General features: G+C 56.9%; 2 protein-coding genes across 12 annotated transcripts in view; both read left to right on the top strand.

Annotated features, from left to right (window-relative positions):
* The window catches only part of Rab37 (RAB37, member RAS oncogene family), a 57,948-nt gene extending 42,841 nt beyond the window's left edge, over positions 1-15,107 (top strand). Inside the window, exons 1-9 of one of the 11 annotated variants that reach the window (XM_048797910.1) lie at positions 7,227-7,386; positions 9,589-9,670; positions 9,802-9,912; positions 10,860-10,901; positions 11,399-11,465; positions 11,558-11,610; positions 12,430-12,495; positions 13,094-13,303; positions 13,505-15,107. In XM_048797910.1, coding sequence (XP_048653867.1) covers positions 9,620-9,670; positions 9,802-9,912; positions 10,860-10,901; positions 11,399-11,465; positions 11,558-11,610; positions 12,430-12,495; positions 13,094-13,303; positions 13,505-13,537 — 633 coding nt within the window. In that variant the 5' untranslated portion in view covers positions 7,227-7,386; positions 9,589-9,619 and the 3' untranslated portion in view covers positions 13,538-15,107. The other 10 variants (XM_015504232.2, XM_015504233.2, XM_048797914.1 and 7 more) reach the window with 10 other exon arrangements.
* A 921-nt stretch (positions 15,108-16,028) lies between these two features.
* Positions 16,029-18,150, top strand: part of Slc9a3r1 (SLC9A3 regulator 1) — a 16,840-nt gene continuing 14,718 nt past the window's right edge. The window contains exon 1 of the mRNA XM_015504229.2: positions 16,029-16,710. Within this exon, the coding sequence (XP_015359715.1) occupies positions 16,270-16,710 (441 nt within the window). The 5' untranslated portion in view covers positions 16,029-16,269. The remainder of the gene's footprint in view (positions 16,711-18,150) is intronic.

The following is an 18,150-nucleotide window of genomic DNA, read 5'->3' as shown; positions in this document are numbered from 1 at the left end:
AGTGAGAATCTGCTATGTCCTCTAGGAAGCCAATGCAGCGGGCACATGTGGGCTTATTCCTCACCTTCTAGAATATTCTCTCTAGGAAACACTTCTTAAAGCTGGAGGAAGTTAGATTTGAGATGTAAATCAATCAGGCCACTGTTCACTGTTCATAGCAAACAAATGATGTCTTTAACCCAGGAGGAAATGAAAGCTGGACAGAATGTGGTTTGGGAGGTGGGGGCAGAGGAACATAGTGAGGGGACGTGGAAAGTCCACATGGTGTTCGGCCAGCCTCCATGCCTACTTCCTACCTGCACGGTCAGAGTCCTGCAGTAGCTGGGGACGTGGACCTTGCTCACAAGGCTGACAGTCTTTTTGCCTCGAGGTATTTGCAAGTCCAGCTAAAAGTTTGCATCTGCCCCACCTTTCCAACGACTCCAGTGTCTGCCTTTGGAAAGCCACCACCGCCCACCTTGAAACCAAGGCGTTTCCCTACCCCACGGCTCATCCCTTCACGGAGAGCCTGGTGGTGCAGCCTCTGGGTGACATGTATTTCTTTTCTGTTGCTTATGATCCTTCTTTCAAATATTTCACCCGAGTTTCTGTGTGAATTCTCACCCCTCCTCTTCCCAAAAGAGAGTAGCCTTTCTCCTCTTCCTCCAAATCTGCTTCCTCTAAATGTGCTCCTCTCCACGCCTTGTTACAGGGCCCACTGAGAACTCCTCCCAAGGCACACACCAGACATCTTGATTTTGCTTTATTTCACAGACTGATCTGTTTTTGCTTTTCCTGGGGTAGCACATGCGGCAGATCCATGGGCATTGTGTTAGCTCTGGTCTTCCCAGGAGCGGATGCCAAAAGGGAATGAAATGTGCAAGGATTTTTATCAGGGGAACCACCTAGGGAAATGGGGAAGGAACCAGGGAGCCTGGAGCCCCGGGGAGCCTTAGGCCACCATGCAGGCTGGATACCATGTGAGGGGTCCCCGAGCTGAAGCTGAAGCCTCCTGTAGAGGAGTCCCTGTCTCCAGGAACAGGCCTGCCACAGCTGCTGGCCTGGGAAAGGCCCGTGGGAAGTGTGGCCTCAGGGTACATGGCAGTGTTGGGCCTCAGCATAGCAGTAGAGACCCAGAGTCACATATGGCCCCATGTTGGACGTCATGAGCATGTTCTCATGGTCACCTAGGCCGTTCCTGAATGTGGGCTGGGATGTGATTTCTTCTAGTCTTTGTGCATTTTTCAGTGACTTCAATGGAAAATTAAGTGTGTGTGTGTGTGTGTCTGTCTGTCTGTCTGTCTACAAGGAACCAGTTCTTGCCGGCCATACCCCCATTGCAGCCCTCAGCCCTCTCTTTTGCTCCCTTTCAGACCATCCTGGTGGGCGACAGCGGTGTGGGGAAGACATCTCTGCTGGTCCAGTTTGACCAGGGCAAGTTCATTCCGGGCTCCTTCTCAGCCACCGTGGGCATCGGATTCACAGTAAGCACTCGTTGGCGCTGCGGGGTCTGGGCGTGGGCTGTGGGTCTCTATGTGTCAATCAGGGTGCCAGACAGAAACTGGTGGGCACTCGTGTGGGGCTGTTCAAGGAGACTGAATGAAAAGACTGTTTCTCAAGGTGCAGGCAAGTGGTGGTGACCAAGAGGGAGGGGCAGTGTCCTCGGGTGGTGTGGGGGTGGGAGTGCATTCCACCATGAGCCTACGGGGCACCAGAAGACAAGGAGGGCTGCTGGGCAGGCCACCTGGCAGGAGCTGTGTGACCTTCACCAGAGGGACTCATGGGCCTGTGGGACCCCCCCCAGGATGTAGCCAGGGAGACAACTCTCCCTGCTCCCCAGTTCTCCTCTGCTCCTGCACCTCCTTCTGGGGCTCCCCCTTGGCTCATCAGAACCCGGAGCAGAAAGCAAAGGCTATCTTGGTGTAGCTTGCCCAGGTTAGCCCCCAGCCATGATGGATCTGGAAAGGCAAAGGAAGGGCAAAACCAGGGCACAGTGAAGACGCCCAGGGACCTCCGGTTCAGCCCTCTGCCTCTACTGGGCACAGCGTGCTGGGCAGCTCTGGCTGGGGGGGTCCTCTCAAGCCCCTCCATGGGCACCTTCGTCCTCTCCTCCTGGCATTAACACAGCCACAGCAGCTCTCGAGTTCCCTTAAGGTCCTGGGAGGACCGGGCCCAGGGCTCCCTCCCGCTCACACTGTTGGCTCCAAGAATCCTAGCGCTCTGGACACAGGAAGAGCAGATGTCGTCTCCTGGACAACATGCAAGTCTGCCAGCCCCTGGACAAATCAGGCCCTGGAGGCCACGCTCAGGGCTGGGACGCAGCCGGCCATGCTGGTGGGAAGAGAGAAGGGGAACCAGAAATTGGGCTTGTCCATTGGTCTCATAGATCCAGTCTGCACATGGCTTCAGGTGGCCATCCAGGAGCGGGTGATAAGGGAGAGCTGGCCTGGACTCTGTCCTGAGACCGAGTACCCAGTGGCCCTGAGACTGGGGCCAGGGCAGGCTGGGTCGAGCAGGGCTGAGTCCCACGAGGCCAAGGCTGCCCTGGCAATCCCTGAGGCCGTGGACCCGGCTGCCAGGAAGAGGGCCGATGCCCTGATGCTCCACGCTGTCCACCCAGCCACACTCAGTCCACCCTTGCGGTCACACCCACACCTCGCCCTTCCTTCTGCCTGTCTGGGAGGGTGGGGTGTGAGTTGACGCAGGTGTGGCCCGCAAACCCCGACTCGCACTCAGACCACAGGGGTGAGACCTCTGCGTTTTGCCATTAGCTTGACGAGAAGCGTGAGGCAGAAGGAAATTGCATGTGGTCAGACTGAGGGACCCACACGGCCTGAGCCGGGCAGGGGGCTCCCCCGCTCTCCTGGGGGCCTTCCACCTCCCCGGCATCCACCTGGCGCCGTTGAGCAACCCAACGGGTGCCCTTGACACTGAGGGACACCTGTACCAAGGGCATGACCTAGAGCCACAAACGGGGACACAGCTGGGACCTGAGCCCAGGGGAACTCCCAAAGGTGACGGCAGGGAAGGCAACAGCCTGTGACAGGAACCACACAGAGGACGCTTGAAGGGACCTAGCCACAACCCCCCAGTTGACACGAAGAGAGCTCCAGCTCTGAGTGCCGCAGCGTCGCCGAGGCTCTCTTCCCGCCCCTCTGTCCAGCGCCTGGCGTCCTCCGTTCCTTCCCTGTCCATCCCTGTGCTTAGAACAGCTGGATATTGACACAGAGCTGGTCGCACCCATCCTGCTGGGGAAGAGGCTGGGAGAGTTTGGGGTCTCTTTAAAATATCAGTCACCTGGGGTCCCTGGAGAGCCAGGCTACAAGGCCCGTGTTTACCCATCGGTCATTCACACGGAGATTCTAAATACCACACAGAGCTGGCAAATCCGAGTGCCCAGGGCCTGGGCCTGGCTATACCCAGAACTCCAGTGTGGAGACGTCTGAGGCAGAAGGGGCCACCTAGGTCCTAGTAGTCAAGGGGACTGAGTGCAGCCCGGGCAACAGGGGAGGGATAGGGGACAAATACGGGAGTGGGGTGGCCAACTGGGACATGCCCTCATCCCAGAAACTAACAGGCCCCCTGCCTTCCGGAGGCGGGGCCTGTGCACGTCCTGTGTAGGCACCCCTCAAATCCGGGTCCTCCCCGAGTCCTGCAGCACCAACTCCGCCGAGCTCACTACAGAGTCCTGCTGGTGAGTTTGCTCCCAGGGGCTGATGTCAATGGAGTTCACCCGTGAGCCGTACAGCCGTCCCTGTCCCACCCCAGGTCAGTTCTCCCTTATATCTTACCCCAGTTTCTCCAGACTCTCGAGTCCTGCTGCAAAATTCATCTTCCAAAAGCCCTGCTCTGCTCCTCTCCCACCTGAAACTTCAGTGGTTCACTGCTGCCTTCCAAAAAACGCCGCACCCTTCACCTGCTGGTGCAGCTGTCACAGAGTCTAGGCCGTGGTTTCCAAACCCTTGTTCAGTGTACTTAAAGGCAGGCTCCAAGCAGAGCCACCCACAGACATCTGATTCGGCAAAACCAGATGGGGACCCAGAGTCAGCATCCTGATGTGCACCTGGGGCCTCTGGTCAGGTGGTCCCTGTGCCACCATTTGCAGAACCTGAGTTCAGGCCTTGTCCCTCCAGTCTCTGGTCTGGTGTCCCCTGTACATCCCAAGCCTGCTGGGCTACACTGCTCCCCAGCGCTGGTGTTTCTTCCGTCTACCTGGATGTCACGAAGTCTCTCCAGATGGCCTTGGCTGATCACAGAGGCCACCTGTGAATGAGCAGGAGGGGTTCCTGTGTCCCTCGGCACCTTCTCTCCCAGGAGTGCTATGTGACAGGGGCAGGTGTGACCCATGGTGCAGGAGGGCAGGGATGATGTATATGCATTTCAGATCTGGGGGTGATGACAAGAGTTGGGGGCAACTTGTGGGGTATTCCGTTTGGAAGTGATACGTGCATATCATGTCCTGATGACAGAAGGTGGGTTTGAAGGACGTGTCTGTGTAGAGATGGGATGTGTGCGTTGATGGCAGGGTGTGAACGGAGACAGGGTGTGTGCATGTCTGGGGTGAAGAGAGATACATGTGTGGGGAGAAGTGAAGCATGTGGGAGGGACACGTGCATTGTGTAAGACCCAGGATAAAGAGGGCCTTGTGTGTGTCCTACCATATGAGGGGTGTGTCATAGCACAAGCCATGGGTTTACAGATGGATACAAAACGTATGTGCTTTGTGTGGTATGATATGGAGAGTGTGTGTTTGTGGGAAGCATATGAGTTTGTAGTATTTGTGGGGTGTTGTTGTGAGGGGTGTATGTTGGGGAGACACTGGCTGCCACGGGCATACACAGCATCAGAGTGGGTGTGAGGAGGCCTGGGTGTTGTATTCTAGATCAACCCTCTCCTGAAGACCACATCTAAAGAGCTCCCGCCCTGTAGTGAGTCCCTCTTCTATGCGGCTCACGCGGAAACTCCCTGACCCCCTCCTGCTTCTGACTCGCTCAAGGCTACCCTTGAATACACTCAGGACATTACAGCACCCCAAGGGACAGTGTGCAGCCCATTCCTCATATGTACTGCCCCCATGCTGCAGACCCAGTGAGCCAAACAGGTATCTCCCAAAGGAGAGCCCATGTACCTCCCCCGTGTTCCTGACTTCTTGGCTCGGTGTGATGAGTGGACCTGAACTGGCACAGTGACGCAGCACAGTGACTTTATCTCTCTGCTATTTCTGGATATCACACCAATGTCCAACCTTTTCCATTCCCACTCACCACAGGATAAAGAGGGCCTTGGTGGAGCCATCAATGCAAAACACAGCTGGAGGCTGAAGTCCAACATCAAGGTGTCAGCAGGGCCACATGCCCTCCGAAGTCTCCAGGGAAAACTTCTTGCCTCTCCTCAGCTCCTGGTGGCTCCAGCAACCCTTGGCATTCCTTGGCCCGGACTGCTGGGAGCCATCAGGGAGAGTCCGGGCTCTGCCTCTGTCTTCACATGGCTGTCTTCTCCTGTGTCTCTTCTCTCCTGATGACACCTGTCACATTACATTAGGGACCAACCTGCTCCAGCATGTCTGATCTTAACTAACAGCATCAGCAGTGACCCTGTTTCCAAATAAGGTCACATTTGGGGGTACTGGTATTTAGGACTTCAATATAAACCACTTCCCCCTTCTCACTCCCCCTTCACCCTGAGCCCTGCAGGACTCCTGTGTGTGCCCTCTGGGGTCCTGGAGCCCCTGGCATTGAATAGACTGGAACCTCTGGCACCCAAGTAACAACAGCAGCACACAACTGTAAGGGGCTGGGCAGCTTCTACTCTTCATGAACTGTCCCCTGTTTGAGTGCCACCCTATGCAATGAGGAGTTGCATCCCAGCCACCTCCATAAGAAGTGGCCAAGCTTCTTGCTCTATATAAGATCACCTCTGTCCCCACTCGGGGCTCTTCTCAGCTGCCATAAAATAACTCAGATGTCAAAAACCACAGGCTGGCCGGCCAGGTGCAGTGGCACACGCCTGTAATCCCAGTGGCTCGGGAGGCTAAGACAGGAGAATCGTGAGTTCAAAGGCAACCTCAGCAAGAGCAAGGTGCTAAGCAACTCAGTGAGACCCTGTCTCTAAATAAAACACAAAATAAGGCTGGGGGTGTGCTCACTGGCCCAGCGCCCCTGAGTTCGATCCCCAGTACCAAAAAACAAACAAAAAACCTACAGGCTGGTGTAGACATAATAGGTGTCTATGTGGCCTACAGACACCCATAAGCCAGGCCTGACCCTTGCCCCAGATACCCCTGAAGTTAAGTTAGAAAGTGCAGGAGCCCCCTCCCTCCCATTGCAGTGCGCACACACCCTGTTCCCTGATATAGAATGTTGGGATAGAGGAAAGAGAAAGGTTGGCCCAGGCCACAAGCCCCTGAACTTGCTCTGGGCAACCCCAGACCCACTGTTCACCTATCACCAGGAACTAAAGCACAGGGTTCCTAGGATGCACTAGAAACTGCTCAAAATGATCAACATCCTCACGAATTCATTTGGTTACTCGTTGCCAGGGTACACGCCCCCACAGGAACAAGGCCAGCGCTGCCCTCAGGATCCCCAGTTGGGAGGGTGCTCTGCCAAGCCCTCCTGCGAAGGTCTAAACCATGGTGGGATACTCTGGGTGCAGCCCATCAAAGCAGGAGGAAATGAGAGGTGATCGTACTAACTGATGGAACTTCTAGCACTAGCCAGGGCGGGGGAAACCGTGTTGAGGTTGGCATGCAATAGCAAAAGCGAAACTGCCTCGGCGCTCTCGGCGGAACGCACGCCTCCTCCAGTCCAACGCAGCACTGCTCCGCCCAGGGGCATCCCCAGCCTCCAAGCCGCCCCGCCAGGTGGCAGGAGCTCTGGCGCCGCCTGCTGGCCGCACTGCCCACAACCGTGAGAACCCCCGCGCGGGTCCGCGAGCCAGACCTGATCTTCCCAGGCAGGCGGAGTCTCCCGGGCCCGCTCCTCGAGGGGAACCTAACCCCGAGGCTGGCGATCTGGGGAGACTGGTCCAGCAGCTGGACTTGGCCACTGAGCTAAGAGCACAAAACCAGGCTAATGTTGCTCAGGGGGCCTGCCTCCCCCACCCCCGGTGCAGACCCCGTAGTCCTGCTCGCCCTCGCCCGACAGCCCGCGCCGAACTGGCCCCATATAGTGGATGGCGGGGCGGAGGGAGGAGCCTGGCAGGGTCCAGGCTGCGCGGAGGAGGCGAGGAAGGAGTGGGTGGAGCACGGGGCGGGGCGGCTTCGCGTTCACCCTGGCCGGCCAGCCTGCCCCAGCTCACCTCCTGTCAGGGGACATGACGGGCACGCCTGGCGCCGCCGCCTCCAGGGATGACGAGGCCGCCGAGCGCTCCCCGCCCTGCAGTCCGAGCTACGATCTCACGGGCAAGGTGAATCCAACCCAGGCAGCTGGGTCTCCCAAGAGGAGGGAGGGAGCATCAGGACATAGCCCCTGGGACCATCTCAGCCTCTAGGCATCTGGGCGGGTGGATGGGTACCGGCAAGGGAGAGAGAACTGAACGACTGCCCCCACCCCTGCGGACTCCAACACAATTTTCTTCTGACCAATCGAGCCCTCCACTCACATTGGTTAGGGCTACCTGCACCTTATTTCTAGGAAGTGCCAGGAAACGGGGACCTCTGCAGACCCTGGCTAGCAGCTAGGCAACTTTTCGAGTCAAGCTCTTGTCAGAGACCTGACAACAGTTTCAAGGCCTTAGACTTGAAGTTCTTTAGGTCTCCAGCCTGCAGCCCCCAAGTGCTGCCCCTTCCCATCCCCAGGCTCCGAGAATTGCTTTGCTCCTTCAGGGCAGCTGTGGGCCAAGCCCCTCATTCCAGAGGCTGTTGCTACCCAGCAGGCAGGCCCACCTGGGGAATTTTAGAACCTGAGAAAAAGCTCAGCAATTAGACACAACTCCCAGGGCCTGGGACAGCTGTAAGACAGCTCTCTGCAGTCCATTCCCTCTGCAGGAGTGCCCTGGGAAGCAGGTAGGGTCTGCTTATCCGCCATCTGTGCCCTGGGAGTGAGCATGTATCAAGAATTTTGAAAGAGATGCTGAGCGGGCTCAAAGCTCACTCTCTTCCTCTGCAAGGTTGAGATGGCTGTGCTGGATCATGCTGTGAGTTCTTCAAGGGAACCTGCCTCTGTGTCTTGGTTCCTCCCCAACAGCAGGGCTCACTCTCACTGGGGGCCTTAAGCCTCCACCCCAGGGTTTCAAGGGAAGCCACTCTGCCAGCCACCCACCCAGAGCCGTTGAGATAGGCGTCCTGTGTGGGCTGTGGCAGGAAACAGGCCCCTGCTCCCTCAAGGGAGGGGGAGCTGCTGAGGACCAGCTCCCAGGCTGATGTGGACCTCCTGACCTCTTTGCCCTACAAGACAGCTGGGCTGTTTGCCGGGGAGGTGGCAAGGCGGAGCAGATGTTTATGTTTGGTGGACTCGCCTGGCTGGGTAGATGCTGTATCATCAGCTCAAGGCAGCTGTGAACTGTAAAGTACACAGGCACTGGCCCTACCCCCCTCCTTTGCCCTCTGGGGCTGCTGGGGGAGCAAGGAGTAGGGTCCCCATGCCCTCCAGTCTGTCCCCTGGACAGGTGGCATCTGCAAGAGTTGGGCCCCAGCCTTCCCAGGCTTGTTGCAGAAGCCTGAGTCCAGGACAGTCTGGGAGGAGGCTAGCAGGAGTTTGTTGGACCAGATTAGAAGGAATGGGGACCACAGGCAGGCAGTACCCACCCCTGGGCCACTCTTCCCTGAGACTTAGGTGTTCACAGTAATATTATTATTGCCCTAGCCATTGTCACACTCAGAAAGACCTCAAAGAAATGATCCCTTCTCCTTCTACCTACCATGGAGATCATGCTACAGAAAGGTTGGAGAATCTTCTGGAAGTCACACACAGACCTTTCACAAGCCAGAACCCTAGCCTTATCACCTTTTGCTCAGCCCTGTCTCTCTACCAGAGTTCTATAGTCCCAATACCTCACGCCTACGGCAGGAAAGCTTGTGGCCCCACTATCAAGTTCAGAGCCTTAAAAATCATGCAGACCTAGTCCCTGCTCAACCCATCACGAAGCAGTCAAACCAGGCTGCTGGGAATATTTCAGCATTAAGTCTAGACTCCTATTCTCCAAGATCAGGGAATGACTGGGCACTGAGGTTCTCCTCCATCACTCCTATGTGTCCCCTAGAGAAGATGAGCAGACACTGATGAGAAACAAAGAGAGTGGGCATGTCCCACCCCCACACTCCCTCCCTCCTCACTTGCAGTGACCCAGGGATGCCAATTTGCAGCCATTTGTCCCACTTGGGAGGTTTTGGCTGAAAGAACTTCAGACCAACTGTCTCCTGTCTCAGGGTAAATTTCAGCCTTCCTTGATTCATGCAAGCCTTTTTATAAAGAGAAACCCTCATTAGAAGCTTCCAAATAAATGCTATGACCCACAAAGAAACCCAAACAACTGTAATTTTAGAATATGCTGAACCAGTGATGGTGCCCTGAAAGGCTGGTCCTGAAAGGCTCCCCTGGTAGGAATCCTGTCCCAGATATTAACGCTTTCCTTCTTGGCACTGTGGCCCCACCCCCACATGTGCACCAGATGAAGAGCCCAGAAGGTCACCCCTCAGAGCATGGAAAGGAGAAGCAGGGCAACAAGGTGGCAGCAGACCGTCCAAAAGCAGGTGCTGCTCCACGCAGCCCACGACCTTCCCTGGCCCTCTCCCCTCCTCTCATCCCCCTTTCAGGGTGTCTCTCCCTGGAATCCGGGAGCTCCCTCTGAATGCCCATTAACAGCCTCTGCCCCATCTCCTAGGTGATGCTTCTGGGAGACTCAGGTGTCGGCAAAACCTGTTTCCTGATCCAATTCAAAGATGGGGCCTTCCTGTCCGGGACCTTCATAGCCACGGTCGGCATAGACTTCAGGGTGAGGTGGCTGAAGGCTCCTCCTCCAAGCAGTGAGCTGGGGGCTGTCCTCTCCTTGCCCACTCTGGCTCCCTAGGAGTCCTATGGCTCCCTGCCTGGAGGGCACCGGGATGCTGCCCCAGGGCCATTGAGGTGGCCAGGTTAGAGGCATCTGGGCGGTGTTGATGCCTTCCTACCTACAGGGCATGAAAAACAAGACTAGTCTTCCTCTCTTCCGTTCCTGGGGGCTGTCCCAGGCCAGGGCAGACCCACTCCATGAAGTAAGCTGCTTCTTGGCCCTGCAGGCCCCTTGCTCACTGCCCTCTGAGCTGAGCCCCTTTGGTAAGGCCTAAAGTTAGTCACCCTTTCTCAAGTACTCAAGAAGCATTGTCCTGCACTAATCTTAGGAGCTGGGCTGGTTATGTGGGGAGGCAGCAGCTCACCAGGTCCCTCCCTCTTCCTTCTGTACAAATCTGCAACAGGGTTGAGGAGCACCACACACCCAAAGAGTTCAGGAGAGGAAGGGTCTAGCCTTGGCAAGTGGGGCCATGTGAGGGCTCAGTGCCTCCTCCCAGTGCTGAAGTTGCATTGAGAGAAGTATCAGTAGTTAGAGGGAAGATGGCCCTGGCTAGCCTCGGAGGGCCCCAGATGCCAGCGGACACCTCATCTCTCAGGGTTCCCTGACAGTCCTGGGGCTGAGCCTTATGTGCCCCACCCTGTGCTACCTGCTGAGGCCTGGAGAGAGCCAGGCAGATTCTCAGGCTCCCCTTGTCCTGGCTGTGCTGTGAGAAGAGAGATTTCCACTGAGGGGGTGTCTGGGGACAGGGTCCCTGCTGCTCTGATGGGTGATCTGGCTGAAGACGTCTTTGAGGCCCATCACACTGCCTGTAGGGACCATGACAGAATGTTGGCAGAGCCCAGGACCGAGCCTCACCTGCCCTCTCCACCCTCTGCACTTTTCTCTTTCAGAACAAGGTGGTGACCGTGGATGGTGTGCGGGTGAAGCTGCAGGTGAGAGAGAGAGGCTGGGTGAGGAAGGGAGGAGGGAAGAGCTCGCCCTTGCTCTTCACCCTGAACCACAGGAGGCCTGAAGCCTTGCCCTCAGCCTGGGGTAATTTCCTGTGGGGCCCATGAGAGGAAATGGCTTTTGTTTGTTTGATGTCTGCAGAAAAAGCGGTTCCCAGGCACCCTCTCTCCTATCACAGGCTGCTCAAAATGTCTTCAGCTGAGCTTAGCTCCCTCTTCCATCTCCTCCCCAGCTTTCTGGGCTTCAGCGACTCAGGAGATTGGACACCCCAACCCCTGAGCTGGGCAAGAGACAGCCAGCCCTCAATGGGTTTGAGAAGCTAATACCTCCCACTGTCCAGTTCTCAGAAGCCTATGAGAACCTACAGAAGGAGACAGTCCCCTCTTCCCAGCCAGCTCTCATGCCACAGAATGCACCCTTCCAGCCAGCCGGCCGTCCCAGTGCCCTGCCTCCTCCTGACCTCCTCTCCACCCCTTCCTAGATCTGGGACACCGCAGGGCAGGAGCGGTTCCGCAGTGTCACACATGCTTACTACCGAGATGCTCAGGGTAAGTCCAGTGCCCTCCACTCCTTCCCCAGCCCCTCTGTAGCTCCCATGCTACTGCCCTGAGCCTCCTCTGTCATCTCTGTTCCCCTCCAGCTTTGCTCCTGCTGTATGATATCACCAACAAATCTTCCTTCGACAACATCAGGGTAGGTCCTCCCTTCCCAGGGTGCCCCGCCCTCCCACCCCTATGGAGCCAGGGCAGGGCCTATGCAGGCCAGAACTGCTTCCTGCTCTGTGAGAGCAGGGCAGGTCTTGGAATCCCACAACCTTCCAAGAAATACCTCACTGTGACTGGGCATTTGATTACCATGTGGGCACGGAGACCAAGCAGGGCATTGTGCCCCATGCCACTGCATAGTCCTGACCATGATTCATGAGTGTGTCTCATGTCAAAGTGTTCAGAACAGTTCCAGCTCCACCCTGGACAATTATCTACAGAGACCCAGGGAAAAGCCCAGCCAGAAATGTCTACGCAGACATTCAGCCCAAGGTGCAACTCAAGCAGACAGAGTGGCTATGTCCTCACAACATACATTAGACGAAAGAGACAGTAGCTCAATAAATATTGGCTCTGTGCACAATAGTGTGTAGGTTTCATGTGCTCCCTGACCTCAAAGGCAGTGTGCTAACGAACAAACGGGTAATTAGACGTAAAGATAAAATAAAAATGCTGGAAAATCTATGGCACTCATGTTACCACCTCCAACCCCATGCTCATGGCAGACATCACTAATCAACCAGTACTCTGTGTGTGTGTGCGCGCGTGTGCATGTGCATGCTGAGAATCAAACCCAGAGCCGCACGTTAGACAAGTGCTCTACCACTGAGCTACATCCCCAGCCCCTCAATCATAGTTCTTTGATCACTGAGCTCATATGTGGTCTTAGAATCCTTAACAGGGCACCCATGGAGGACAATGGCCTGGGCCTCAGCCTTGGCCTGGCTCAGCTCACCCTCTCCCACAGGCCTGGCTCACAGAGATTCATGAGTATGCCCAGAGGGATGTGGTGATCATGCTGCTAGGCAACAAGGTAAGTGGCTAGGTGGCAGGGTCAGCCCACCCTGCGCCCCTCTCCCCCTGCCTCAGCTTCAGCCCCACTGTGCCTGACAGCCACCCAAAGGGAAAGTCCCTCCAGCAAAGGACTTTCCAGTATCCTGTTCAGAGGTCAGACATGTCTGGCCACTTCTGCCTAGCCTACCTTCCCCCTGCAAGCTTTGGAAATAGCCCCCTCCAGGAAAGCCCAAGCTGCTGCCCAAGAGATTCAGGGATGCCCAGCTACCAGCCCCCATTAGATCACGGAGAACAGGTTTAAGGGTCAAGAGCTAAGGCTACAAAGCGTTGTCCCCAACTGCTATCAACCCTCTGATATTGCGTCTCCACCACACCCTTTGCCAAGGAGAATTACCCTCGTCCCTGATCCAGGGGTGAGATCCCAGGGCTGGGATCCCAGGGCTGGGAGAAGGGTGTACTCTTTCACAAGGCAGAAACCCTGGCCCCAGGCCAATCACACCTGCCCACAGTCCCTCTGGTCACCAGCAGAGGGCGGGCAGTGCCTGCTCCTGGGGCAAAATAAGGGCCAGCTGGGGTCAAGGCTTCCTTCCTCAGAGTGACCCACATGGGCTTGACAGGCGGATGTGAGCAGTGAAAGAGTGATACGCTCGGAGGACGGAGAGACACTGGCCAGGGTAAGTGACTGCCAGTGGGGCAGGGGAACAGTGGGGGCAGCCAGAGGCTGCCCTGAGGACACTTTCTCCCTGGCAGGAGTACGGAGTTCCCTTCTTGGAGACCAGCGCCAAGACAGGCATGAACGTGGAGTTAGCCTTTCTGGCCATTGCCAAGTGAGAGCTGAGCAGGGAAGGGAACTGGGCAGGGCAGGGTGGCATCTGGGAACCCAGCAGTGCCTAGCCCCTGGCCCAGGCCCTGGGCCCACTTCCATTCTGAGCTCCATTTGTTCCTGGCCAGGAGAACGGGGTGGGGAAAAGCTCAACTTTGCACCCTCAGCTCAGCCAGCCCCTCGCCTCTTCCTCTTCCTCTTCTAGGGAGCTGAAGTACCGTGCAGGGCAGCAGGCTGATGGGCCCAGCTTCCAGATCCGAGACTACGTGGAGTCTCAGAAGAAGCGTTCCAGCTGCTGCTCCTTTGTGTGAATCCCGCAAGCTGAGAGGAGGCCCCAGAAGTCCTTGGAGCTGCAGCCATCTCCCCTTGACTGGTGTATTCTGGGCGGCTGAGTCAATGGGGAGGGAGTTGGGGGGCCCAGTGCACTGCCCCTTCCCATAAGGCCGCAGCACTCCTATAGCTTCCCTGCGTCCTGGAGGAGGGTAAACCGCTTATATTTTATCTTAATGATATAAAATTTCATACTAAAAAAGAAAAAAAGATACCAGGGTTTCCAGAAAACCGAGAGAGAGGGACCTGGGGGCCCTTTTGCCTTTTTGGATTTAGGATTAGGACCTAAGAGGCTAGGCCATCCTCCTAGCAATGACATGGTAGTGCCGCTCCAGCTCAGCACAGGGGATACCAGTGCACTTCTGGGGTGTGAGGGTAAGTAGTTAGTGTCCCCATCACCACCCTCACTCCAGCTTTCATTTTCTCCAGCTCCCCAGGAAACAGTCTTAGCCAATAAGTTGGATCCTAGTGCTGGGAGCTGGAAGGAAGACTCAGGGAAGATAAGAGTTGTGGAGATTAGGAGGGGCCCGCTCAGCTGCAAACAGGCGTAGAAGGGACTAGGGTTTTTCTGTGGCTACCTCTGGTTTTCCTAAACCCACTCCTGGAGGTGTGCTGTTTTTCCTCCAGCGTACAAGCACATTGCAGCACTTGGAAACATTGGTTCCTGTTTTCTGGACCTCAGATTCCAGAGGAGCCACTCCCCCTGAATCCCTGACTCATTGGTTTCCATCTCTGCCCCTGGACACCTGAGGTCAGAGCTAGGAAAAGTTTGTCTTCCCATCTCAATCTTTTGGCAGGTGTTCAGCCCTGCAGCTATTTTTTTTCAAAGAATACTTAGCTCAATTGGGTTAAGAACCAGATAAAGAGAAGCCCCTGGCTCCTGGAGCAGGTGGAAGGCAGAATTGAGGAAACCTTAGGTCTAGCTCCCTGAACCCAAGCTCCCCTTCCTTCCTGAACAATGTGCCCTTTTTTTGAACTTCATAGTCAGTCACCAGGGTCAAAACTGCTTTATCTCCCCTCCTACTGAGTCAGGGTAGCGAATGGAAGGTCCCATTTCTTTGCACCAATGCAGTGCGTGCAAAACAAGGTCATGTGGGTAAACCTGGGGTGGGGAGAGGGGCAGCAAGGAGTTCTTGTGTCCAGGAAATATGCAGGTCAGGACCTAGAGTAAGCACCTTTCCTTTAGCTCTGCAGGCAGGGCAGGGAGGGGTGGAGAGGTACTACTTGCTCGACATTTCTGAGGCTGCTGCATTTGCTTTTAAGGCAGAAATCTTGATCTCTGAGCACTCAGTGGCTCCAACTTGAATTGATAAGGAAGCTCTCAGTGGCTTCTCCCAGGCGAATCAGGGAGGAGCCTGACCTCCCAGGTCTCTTCTCTGGCCCTTGGCAGGTTGCAGCAGGAGAGTCAATCATGTAGACAGCTCTGGGCCTCTAGCATTTGTGTTTTTCATAATTAAACTGCAGTATTTTGGAAAGTACACCTTGTCCACTGTTGGTTTGAGGTGTGCATGGGAGGAGGGACCACGTTGAAGAGATTGTTATCGCGTTTTGGGGGAAATGTCCTTACCAAAATCACCATTCATTGTTCTCACAGAGTAAATTCACCCTGGCCTCTGTGACCAGCCTCTCATCTGGCAAGAGGGAGCTGGAAGGCTTATTTTACAGTCCTAGTCATTTTTCTTTCTCTGTTGAAAAAAGGCCAGGGCTCCTTTCCCTGTGGAGTGTACCCTGTGACGGATTACCTGGACTATTCTGCCTCTCTTCACCCCATTCCCTGGCCAAAAGCTGACCCAGTGTGCGACATTGCCCTGGGTGGTTTGTCTTGTTCAGGCTGCGTGAAGCCTCAGACTCTTTACTGAGTTTTGTCGCTTCTGCGGGTATCGGAGCCTCATCCCTAGACGTAAGTCTTAAGACACTGTTATTTAAACAACTCTGTTGTGTCCAGTTCTTACGAAGGCCGGTCCTCGCTGCCCCAGTGCAGGGGGGGTGGGGAGGGCGGTTTCCCCGGCAACTGTCGCTCCCCTCCGTCCCAGCGCTACGACAGACAGGCTTGGCTAAAGGCCATTACAACACGAGGGCGCTTAAAGAGGGGGCTAGCTCTCCTCATTCCACGCCAAAAGGGGAAACCAGCAGCAGTCTTCGGCCTCTCGGTACCTGGCACTCTCTGGGGACAGGGGCCCCGCCCCACTCCAGCACTTGGTAACAAACACTTCCACTTCCTGAGCCCTCTTTCTTCGCCCGCCGCGGGGCGCCGAACCGAGCACAGACCCCGCCCATACTCCTTCCCATTGGCCGGCGTCGTTCACCCGGCCCGAGCGCCCCTGATCGTGGCCCCTGATTGGCCTACTGGAACCCACACCCTCGGCGCGACCCCGCCCCCAGGACAAGGGGCTGGACGGGTTCTGGAAGGCTCAGACGCCGCGCGGGCGGGGATTGGTCCGCCTTCCTCCGTCGGTTCCTCGTAGTTCGCGGTCTCCGTCCCTGGGACACCTGCGCTCTCCGCCCGTCGGGCTGAGCAGGGATTCCCTGCTGCTCTCCCTCTCGACTCCCAGTTCTTAGGGCGCAGAGAAAGGCTGGGCGGTCGCGTCTCCCGCCCCCGACGGGACCCCACTTCTCGCTGCTGAGCAGTCGCCGAGCGAGATGAGCGCGGATGCGGCAGCCGGGGCGCCCCTGCCCCGGCTCTGCTGCCTGGAGAAGGGTCCGAACGGCTACGGCTTCCACCTGCACGGGGAGAAGGGCAAGGTGGGCCAGTTTATCCGGCTGGTGGAACCCGGCTCGCCCGCTGAGAAAGCGGGGCTGTTGGCTGGGGACCGGCTGGTGGAGGTGAACGGCGAGAATGTCGAGAAGGAAACCCACCAGCAGGTGGTGAGCCGGATCCGCGCCGCGCTCAACGCGGTGCGCCTGCTGGTGGTGGACCCCGAGGCTGACGAGCAGCTGAAAAAACTAGGCGTCCAGGTCGGGGAGGAGCTGCTGCGCGCCCAGGAAGGGCCAGGACAGGCCGAATCGCCGGCCGCCACCGAGGGGCAGGGAACTGGCGCCGAAAATGAACCGCGTGAGGCCGAGAAGAGCCAGCCGGAGCGGGTAAGTCCGGGCGGGGGAAGAGATCTACGCACCCCGGACGTCCAGCCCTCCTAAAGCTCTAGCGGCGAGAGGGAAACTGCTTCCGCCCGCCGACCCGGCGCCCCCTCAGGTCCTGGGCAGGCTTGGGGCTGCTCTGGTGACTCCATCCCCCTGCCCAGACTGGCCTGGAAGTCTGAGCGCTTTTGCCGCCTGCACCTTTCTTTGCCCCCTTGCCCATTTAGAAGGGCGGCGCAACGGAGCTCAGTGCCTTTTTCCAAGGCTCCTGTCCCTCGGAACCCAAACCTGCTCCTTCCTGGGGCCCTCCCTTGGGCCACCCCAGCCCGCAGCGGAGCGGAAGGAAGTCCCCTCTGCCCCAGAGGTGCCAACTTTGTCTACGGCCCCTGTGGGTGGTAACTGAAGGTAGGGTGAAGGCGAGTACGTCCCACTCAAAAAGCTGGAGGAATAACAATCCCCTTTCAGTGCTGAGTCCCCGGTGTAGGAAGGGCCCCAGGAGGCTCTCCCACACCTGCGCGCTGCCACTCAGCCACCTGTTGTGTTTATTATAACTTCGTCGGGCTGGACTTAGTCTTCCCAAAGTCCAGAGTGACTTCTAAGAAAGAGAAAGCCCCAACCGCTTAGGGGCAATGTATGGGGGTGGGGATAGGGAGGAGGCGCCAAGGCGTCGTGAGAGGGGTGGCTCTGCCACCCAGGAGGATTTATGATTCTTAGGAATGTGAGGAGTAAGCGCTAGCTCTTCAGGGAGCAGGAGGGAGGACCTTGGAGGGGGAGGGGAAAGATGGTTGGGGGAGGGAGCAGGCACTCTGCCAGGCCCAGCCCTGGAGCTGGGAGCTCACCGTGAGCAGTGGTCTCCCCCAATTGTCACTGCTAACTCCGGTTCTGGGACTGCTGGCAGGGTGGCCGCTTTTGCTTATGTTTAGGCTTTCCCGGAAGGATCCCAGTTTGGATCAGCTGCAGGAGGGGCCACTGGCAAAACTGGAGCTGTTGTGCTGAACTTTTATCCCAGGAGAGCAAGGGGGTGGCGCCAGGGTGCCAAATGTGGGAGCAGGGCCTCTTCAGGTGCACCAGCTCTCTACCTGCAGTTCAGCACTAAGGTAGAGGTGGAGCCTGAGAGGACCAACTGGTTTGGTGGAAGTGAGGTCACCAGGAGCCCTGTCCAGCCAGAGCTGGGTACTGGGAATGCCAGGCCCCTGGGCTCCCACTTCCTGCCACTGCCAAGCTGGCATTGGCAAGGGGTAGAGGAGAATTTGAAGCACCCATGACATCTCTGCCCAGGCAGAAACTCAGGTGAACTTTGTGCGGAGTCCATCGATTGTTCATTCCCTTTTCTTTCCTTTGGACTTTGGCACCCGCACAAATAACACCCCCCACCATCCGGTGGCACTGTGTCCAGCTCCTCCCTTTGCCCTTTTGGTTCTGCTTCTGGGTCCCAGAGGGTGGGGG

This window comes from Marmota marmota, unplaced genomic scaffold (genome assembly GCF_001458135.2).
Source record: "Marmota marmota marmota unplaced genomic scaffold, marMar, whole genome shotgun sequence".
NCBI classification, from domain to species: Eukaryota; Metazoa; Chordata; class Mammalia; order Rodentia; family Sciuridae; genus Marmota; species Marmota marmota.
This window is presented reverse-complemented; position numbering and strand designations above follow the sequence as displayed.